This window comes from Amblyomma maculatum, chromosome 1 (assembly GCF_055883805.1).
Source record: "Amblyomma maculatum isolate TAMU_Amacu chromosome 1, ASM5588380v1, whole genome shotgun sequence".
Taxonomy (NCBI): Eukaryota; Metazoa; Arthropoda; class Arachnida; order Ixodida; family Ixodidae; genus Amblyomma; species Amblyomma maculatum.
Window position 1 is genome coordinate 478,538,220 of NC_139344.1, and position 9,414 is coordinate 478,547,633.

General features: G+C 43.2%; 1 protein-coding gene across 1 annotated transcript; it reads right to left on the reverse strand.

Moving 5' to 3' along the window:
- Positions 1–1,534: 1,534 nt before the first annotated feature.
- On the reverse strand, positions 1,535–7,949 carry LOC146210056 (uncharacterized). The gene is made up of 5 exons (XM_084581684.1): positions 7,919–7,949; positions 7,214–7,435; positions 6,958–7,073; positions 5,698–5,904; positions 1,535–1,549 (listed from the first exon to the last, which is right to left on the reverse strand). Exons 1-5 carry the CDS (start codon positions 7,947–7,949, stop codon positions 1,535–1,537), a joined length of 591 nt encoding a protein of 196 aa, XP_084437810.1.
- Positions 7,950–9,414: the final 1,465 nt, after the last annotated feature.

A 9,414-nucleotide genomic window follows, 5' to 3' on the forward strand; every position in this document is an offset into this window, starting at 1 on the left:
CTGTGTTCCTCTCACCTTTCCGCGTCCTGCGTGTGGTTTTTACACTGTTTTACCTTGTGGCTTACACCAGTGTAGCAAAACTAGTACATCCAACAGTCTTTTGCTACACTGGTGTAGTTGGTGTAGATTTAAAAAAAAAATGGACCCTGGCAAAAGGAAAGGAGGTGCGATGTCGTATTGTGCTCCTCTTTTCTTTGACGAGGTCGCAACACTCTGCACACCTCAGACAAGTGCGTCGTCGGCTGATGCACCAGCTGGCCAGGCAGCGACGCCAGTCCTTGCAGTCATGCTTGATTGCACATGGAGCAGGGCCATTCTTTTTTACTTACACCAGTGCACGGGCTATTTGATTGATCATCACAAGATAAAACAGTGCAAAAACCACACACAGGATGCAGAAAGGTGAGACGAACGGAGGTGCTGACTGACAACTAACCACACACAGAATGGTTAGTTGTCAGTCAATGCCTGTGTTTGTCTCACCTTTCTGCATCCTGCTTGTGGTTTTTACGGTTTTACCTTGTGGCTTACACCAGTGTCGCAAAACTCTAGTACTTCCAACAGTCTTTTGCTACACTAGTGTAGTTGGTATAGAATGAAAAAATATGTGTTGTGTATGGGCTATGTGCAATATACAGCCTATTGTAGAAACCATAGTGGTGGGCACGCTTAATTTTGACCACCTGGGGTCCTTTTGCAAGCACTGACACAGTCCAGTGCACCAGCACGTTTGCCTCCATCTATGCACGGCCATCGTGCTTTAGAGCATAATTTGGTTTCACTATTTTGTTTATGCAGCTAGGAGAATTGGTTTCATCGGACTTGCAACAATTGCCACAGGAACTGTATGGTAACTGTTGCTTCCGAGCAGCACTAAAGAATGATATCTGCAGACAGGCATGCCAAATTCTTAAAAATAATAAAAGGAGCAGTGTAGCATATTTTACATTCTGAATTGCATTCATGCCTCAACAGCTTGCAATAATGTTAGCTCTTGGGCCAGTTGATGCATGCAGCGTCCGTCTGTGTCTACCTCTTCGTTCTTGTGTACGAGTCTTTGCGTTTCCTCTGGCACCCCTGTGATTAAGCCCAGCAGCTTGGTCCCCATTAAAACTGTCTTTAATGCAAGTTGTGCATGAGAATTAATGTAAGAGGAACGAAAAATATTTTTAAAACACAACATGATTAAGGTTTGCTTTTGTGCATAGGAAGGGCCAGTGAAGCTCAAAATACTCATAAATCTGGGAAGTACAAGCCCATTACCTTGGTGAACATTATGTTCGAAATAATTTGGTGCAACTTGATGGGGGGGGGGGGGGGTCTCTAGTGGTACCAAGGGTGCCTTGGTGGTGTCTCATGGATGACTGACACAACTTGTAGTACAACTCTTAACACAGCCCATAGACTGCTGCTACATGACGTCAGCACTGAACTGCCTGAAAGCTGCTGAATTGGCTTTCTAGTTTGCACAAGCTGCAGAGAACAGTTTCTTCACAGCCAGTCATGCGATATATACAGCAATACAGTGCTTTGGCTAGGCAACTTTGCACTGTAAAGCCACAGAAGGAAAGGGCCATCTCTTAGTCATTTGCAGTTTCTAATTGTGTTCCTCTAGTTGGATGCACTGAAAATGCAGAAAAAGCATTTCATTTGGGGGTAGTCGAGATTTGCTTTTCTCATTTGTATCCATTTTACTGAGACAAAAATCATGAGCCGTAATGGGCTTCGTGCCTTTCCTTCCTGTTTGTTGACCAGACAGAGTGTTTGGACACCCGAAAATTACCCACACTTTGTGTCGTCCATATAAAATGACTGAATGAATGAATCGGTAAATAAATCGCACATTATTGTAAGTAAAGTAGAAGCAGTGCAAAAAGCAGGGACAGAAGAGGAACACACAAACGACAGGATTGCTATTAACGACTGAAATTTTACTGAAAATGGCAGAGCTTTAAATACAGACAGGGAATCACATGAGCAAGTAAACAATGCTTGGGCACAAGAATGTTTAACCCACCCAATTATTTATATCACAGAAGGCATAAACAAGCATATATCCCAAAAATCATGGGAAGGTACGTGCTGCTACTGAAAAAAGGGATGAATGGCAGCAACAAGCAGTCATATAAGATCAAAGCTGAGCCAAGAAAAAAAATCCTAAAAAGTGAACAGAACCCCAGTAACATCAACAGCATAGGAAGTCATTAGGAGTAGCAAAAACAGTCAAACGAGGATAACAGCAGCAAAAGTATGCGGTATAAGGTAAAGTATAAGGTATACGTTGCTTGCTCAGCGGACCTGCTTTTTAAAATCCCTTACTCAAAATGAGATCACATTACATTTGTTGAGAGAGTTATATAATCTGCTGTTAATTGCATCCCCTGCTGAAATAGGCCCATTATTGGAGATTTCGTTTGCAAGCGGTTCGTGCAAACAGTGAAAAATTTCCTAACTATGCAACTACTGGGATCATAAGGTGTCAGGTTAATGAGGCACGATTATGTTTATTCCTGTGTATTATCATGATGTAGTACATGTTTTTTATTGTGTGTTTTTTCAGCAAGCTAGCGGAGTGAGACCTATTTCATGTCATGTATAAAGCTGAACCAAATCTTTTGCATGCATTTTAACGACTGTCCGAACAGCTGCATTCTAATGTGTTACAATTCAATCATTTCAATATTTCATGTAATAAAAATTCTTTCCAAGGACCTGCTTTTTAAAATCCCTTACTCAAAATGAGTTATCACGTTACATTTGTTGTGAGAGTTTTATAATCTGCTGTTAATTGCATATCCTGCTAAAATAGGCCTATTATTGGAGATTTCATTTGCAAACTGTTCGTGCAAACAGTAAAAAATTTCCTATGAAGGTTTATCAACTATTGGGATCATAAGGTGTTAGGTGAATGAGGCACGACTATGTTTATTCCAGTGTATTATCATGATGTACAGGTTGTTTATTGTGCGTTTTTTCAGCAAGTTAGCGGAGTGAGACCTATTTCATGTCATGTATAAAGCATGAACCAAATCTTTTGCATGCATTTTAAGGACTGTCCAAACAGCTGCATTTTAGTGTGTTACAGTTCAATCATTTCAATATTTCATGTAATAAAAATGCTTTCCAAGGCCTCCCAGAGTCTAAACTTTTATTCTGTGGATCTGAAACTGTTAATACAAAAATAGACTTATACATACACAAACCGTATATTTGAAACTTAGAATAAAGACACTTAAAATACCAGTAATTTATTACCGTGTATGCATCACCTTGGTCAATACACAAGTCATCCACTGGTATTTTTATCATGTCTTTAGCCCTTATTTACTTTATCATGACTATTTTATGGTATGATTATGTGTGGACATATTTATTTTATACTTGCATGCATATACACCTAGCTGTGTTATTCTTGCCACTGTTATAACCTCAAACGGGCCCAGAAGCTTCTCAAGCTCGGCTGAGTTTTACCTCCTGCCGTGCTCCATCTATATTGGCACAAATATAGGTTACTGAAAATAAAACACACCGCATCTACAGCAAACCTTGTGGCTGTTGGTATTCATTAAGCTTCATTGCCAATACGGGCTTCTTTGACACCATCCAGTGGAAAACGTTTCCGACCAAAATTGTTTTCTCATTCTGAATTTTTCAATTCATAAATGCGGCTAAAGAACAGCTGAACTGTGTAAAAATCAGAGTTTTGAGCTGAACTTTGCGCAGAAAAATCTCAACAGAGCTTGTATTGTCGTAGCAAAAAGGACACTGCGGGATATGGCTGCCTTGTAAAAGAGGCAGCGAGCTATATATAGGAAGCTTATTCATGAGCAGTTGGAATATATCACAGTTAACTGATTAAGTCTGCTTGCAGCACAATAAACCCAGACTTTGTGAATGACATGTAACAGTAACGTAACAGTCATACAAATGAAGGAGCAGCTTCATTGCCAATATGGGCTTCTTTGACACCATCCAGTGGAAAACGCTTCCAACCAAAATTATTTTCTCGTTCTGAATTTCTGAATTCATAAATAAATGCGGCCAAAAAACAGCTCAACTGTGTAAAAATCTGAGTTTTTAGCTGAACTTTGCACACAGAAATGTCAACAGAGCTTATAATGTCGTAGCAAAAAGGACACTACGGAACGTGGCTCCCTTGTAAAAGAGGCAGCGAGTTATATATAGGACGCCTATCCACGAGCAGTTGGAATCATCACCATCATCAGCCTGCCTATACCCACTGCAGGGCGGAGGCCTCTACCATATTTCTCCAATTAACCCGGTTCTGTACTAGCTGCATCCACTTGACCCCAGCAAACTTCTTAACCTCATCCGCCCACCTAACTTTCTGCCGCCCCCTGCTACGCTTTCCTTCCCTTGGAATCCAGTTTGTTACCCTAAGCGACCATCGGTTATCATCTCTTCGCAGTTGGAATATACCACAGTTAACTCTGATTAAGTCTGCTTGCAGCCCATTAAACCCAGACAGTGTGAATTACATGTAACAGTAACGTAAACAGTCATACAAATGATGGAGCAGTGCAAACAAGGCGTCTATGAGACGTAGAAAAATAGAAGTGGATGCATTGAAATAATGAACATGGATAACAAGATGCAGTATATTTCATGGGTCAAGTATTTAAATGCACACTTTCATTCTGACGTGCTTTGCAACACGGCACTTGGCTTTGTTTGCTGGACTGGATACAACTGCATGTCTAATGTGTTCTACCAAAGCACTGCCTTGAGAAGAAAATATGCAGAGGCAGTTTTCCGTTTTGTAAAGAAACCTACATTTTACATTCATACCTGATTTAGCTGCTCACAGTCAGCATTCATTGCCTCCTATGCCCCTGTCTGGCATTGCCAGACATGCCCGTGTATTGCACTATTGTACATAAAAATAAATGAAGATGATCAGTGTTCTTATTGCGCAAACATGACTGCCTCTCACTGTTGACATTTTCGCATCCTCACTAGAGAGAACTGCCCTATGCAGGCAATGGTCCCGAGCATGAACACGGGCTGCACTAGGGCAAATGTTTCAATGGAGTTTCTGTGAAAGCTGCTTGGCTCCACTTCACTGGATGCCAACGAGTAATTATCCCCCACTACACAAATACATCATTACAAAGTTATCACAGTGTCTTGACTTGAGCAACAGTGAAGTATGAGTAAATACTACAGTAAAATTAATGAAATGCACTCAATATTATTGACACATCAATAAACAATATTCCAGTAAGCACTGCGACAACTTCTCGAGTACATATAAAAACAGTGTAAACCAAAAAAGTCATCCTAAGTACACACCAATACTAAATTATCAGTGTTTCAGCTTGGTTAGCATTGCACAGCAAAAACATAAAACTATATTGAATACAAATAATATTTACAAAACAAAACCCTGAAATTATGACAGTTGACTGGAGTGACATAGTAAAGTGAAACGAGGCTAGTAAGGTAAAATTAAGAAAAAGTGGTCTCTTGGCTACAGATCTAAAAAATAATTATACTCTCTTGAATAACATACTGGAACATAATGATATAATGAAAAGAACTTTGGCAAGGCAACTACTGAATCTGCCCTCCTGGAAGTGCAGCTACACCACTGGAAGCTGAAGCAAGCCTCTGTAAATGCTGCAGTATTAGTTGCCCTACTAAAAATTGGCCCTCAGCGGCAGCAACAAGGCGTGCCTGAGATGCAGTCTCAGTATTCAGCTGCTGCTCTGCAATGGCCACCTTTCTTTCTAGAGAAATGGCCTGACGTGAATGGCAGTCGGCTTGCGCCTCTGCTGCAGCAGCCAAGCGATGCAGGGCAGCAGACTGAACTGCAGCTGCCTCTGCCAGTTGCGTGGTGCTTGCAGCAACTGATGCCATCGCATCCTTCAGTTGCTGCAGTTCCTGTTAACAAAAGGAAGCCGATATCATGTCACCAATATACTAGCACACAACCACAAGAAGTGAAAACGTTTTCCAATGCTTGGACACTGCATGTTACTCTCCAAATATTGCTAAGGTGCCCATCTGAAATTGATATGCATCATTCTATGCAAGAGAAACCTATCATGTGCACACCTAGTCAAGTGAAGCCACAATATGTCCTAACCCCAAGGCCATCTGAAATATAAATGAACACTGCAACTTGAATAAAGTGGCAGCAGTAAAACATACAGCAAGCATTTTTCCTGCGTGAACATACTGATCTCTCGCTTTTTCTGGATTCTTTTATACCCACAGCAGATAAGTTCAATGCCAGACAATTCATTGAAAAGTGGATAGTGCATTGTTCATGTCCCCCCCCCCCCCCCCTCCCTCAATGCATTTTAGGGGAGTAGAGAGAAATAATGCTAAGGTGCATGTCATGCCCTTTACGACAGTATTAATCTGTACACACACAAGAAAAAGGCGCAGATGTAACAAACACCTTGCACAATCTAACATAAGAGATGAAGTGCTTATTAGTAATCTTTTTCACATTGCCAGGAAATACCTCCCTGCTTTACTGAAGAACATTACTTCAACAATGGAAGAGCTAGCTAAAGGGGAATATAGCAATAAATAGTGTTTTTTGCTGAGGTGTCATCAGCAAGTATTTGTGACATTTACTTTCATCGTCTTGATCTTTATTTCATTTGTGGAGTTTAAATCACAATGGCAGCACTTGAGCTAGGGGCACAGTAGCATGCAGCTATGAATCAATTTTATCTATCTGAGTTTCTTTGATGTGCGGATGTCAGCACAGCACATTGCTGCATTTCTAGTCAATGTGCTATTAATGTTGGTGCCTGTCATGAGCCACTGTGGATGCCAGGGTGCAGTCAGGCTAGCGCTCCTGTTAGTTCCTCATTGGTTTTTGTACATTCCGCATTAGATGTTGCCTCTTACAGTGTAGGTTCTTTCCCAGTATTTTTTTTTTGTAATGACAATGTAAGAAGCAGCAAAACATCCACATACACTCTTGATTGCAGCCCCCAGCTCCAAAGACTTCTCGTACCCAGCCGCAATGCCTGGTAGGTAGTCCTCGGCACCTGGCCTGCAGGAAGGTGTACGTTTCTCGTGCTGGCCTGCCCCTAAAAATATACACAGAAAAGTCATTCTTGCAGTACTTAATCGCTGCTGTGCGGATCTCATCACTTGGCAGTGTATACACAGTGACATGCAGCAGAGAACCTTGATACCATTAACCAGTCATGCACAAGGTTAAACTTACGCGACAAGCCACTCGTCCCTGGCTCATCCCCAACCGAAATACGCTGGGGCCGATGCTGTCGCCGGCATGGCGTTCCTTCCTCTGCAGGCTGTGGAATGGTGCCGAGGACACAAGAAGCCCGAAGCTGCAGCTGGGGACTTGAGCAGTCACCCGCAAGGGACTGTGGAGATGAGGGCAGTGGGGTGCTCCGCTCCTGAATGCACAAAAATATCACAGCGAATACTGGGAATGCGATTCATGAATCATTTCTCTCAACATGAATGCTTTCAAACAGTAACATGTGCTGAAGTTAAGCAAAAATAAAAGGAGCACACACAGAGATCCAAGAGAACTTGAGAATCTCCAAGATGTAACATATTTTGAAGCACTGAAGGCTTATATCGCTATGACCGTTCGGAGCAGATAATTTATTAAGTATTTTTTCATGATATCGCTCAATGCAAAACGCGGGAACGCCAGCTGTTCATTCTGTTGAGGACAATGCGGATTGCGTGAATCTTTTGGGTTTCTTTTTTGTTTTTCGTTCAAACTCAAACATACCTCGTCATAAATGTCGTCGCACACACCAAATGCGCTTGAGCGGCCGACAAGAGAGAGGATGCGGCCCCGAAGGCCCGACAAACGGCCGCCGCCGGTGCCCCTAGAAATAAACAAGCGCTGAATTGTTGCACAACAGCAGAAGTGCATACCCGATCAAGAGCTTACCTGTGTTCAGCTGCCACAACGGCTGCATCATGGCGACAATTATAAACTTCCTTCTTCCAATAATTCCGCCACTGTTCAACGGTCTTTGTCGCAGGGCCTTCGGCGTTGAGCGCAGCGGCAAGCTCGCGCCACAATTGCGCCTTCGTCGTCTTCGTAACGTCTGGCGTCAACGCCGACGAACCTTTCACGAGGCATGGATGTTGCTCCATAAATTCTACCAGTATATGGCGCTGCTGCTGGGAAACATGAGGGCCTAGAGGGCGGCGGTCCGCTTGAGCCATTTCTCAGCTTTTGTTCGGAACGTTTGAACAATACCAACAATACCGCGCGCGCGCGCGCAAAGCAGCAGCAGACGATGCCATATTGCACGCATGCGACACCATCTAGCGGCCAAAAAAGAAAACTTGAGTCAAGAAAAGGTTAAAACAGTTGTTTACTGAGACATTTTAGGCATATAACAACTTGCATGTAAATATAATTTGTTATTATAAAGTTTTTATACTTGATTCATACCTGCAGCGACTTATTAACTAGTATATGGCCCCGAAAAAGCCGAACAGCCGTGACGCAAATCGACGCATGCTGCCGCGCTCGTCGATTGGCCGGTGTCTCCCATTTTCCTCCTGGCGCGAGGGAGGGGCTTCTTCACTGACGCAGATTTGACGTCATCCCCAAAGCGAACGGTTCTTGAACGGAACCTCCGCTGGATTCGGCCCCTGGATTCCAAGGGAAGGAAAGCGTAGCAGGGGGCGGCAGAAAGTTAGGTGGGCGCATGAGATTAAGAAGTTCGCAGAGGTCAAGTGGATGCAGCTAGCACAAAACCGGGTTAAGTGGAGAAATATGGGAGAGGCCTTCGCCCTGCAGTGGGTATAATCAGGCTGATGATGATGATGATGACTTTGCGCTCAGATGGGGACACGCGATATGGCTTTTCACGAATGGTACAAGCCGAACCAGTGTCGATGGTATGATTGTTCCGATGTTCAGGGCGAGAGGTCGGTCCATCTGTTTGAGAAAGGTCAAACATAGGCGAAAAGGGTAGAAGAATATCCACAAGAGTACGGCGTTGAGGTGAGCTGAGATCGGCGCTGATCATACGGAAGATCAAAGTTTCATCAGCAGGCAGAGGTACGGTGGCACTCGTAGCATCTGTGACCAAAGCAACGACGTGGGGCGCATCGGGTCCACAGGAGGCAAGCTTCAATCCCGTTGGTAAAACTGCGGGATCGGACGATGGATTGATTGTATATAACGAGGCATTACCGTGATGCACGGAGATCATACAGTGAGAGATAACATTTTTCTTCAGGTATGCTGAGTGAACTGGGTGCACCACGGCCTGAAATAAAACCTGGTCAAGAAGTGGAGCGAGCACGGGGACGAACATGGCAGACAAAGGTGGAACTACTGTGTCTTCGGTAATACTAAAAACTGTCTTCATTACGGCCACTTTCAAAAAGAGTCGGCAGACGCGAGCCGTCAAAATGAACCTCTTG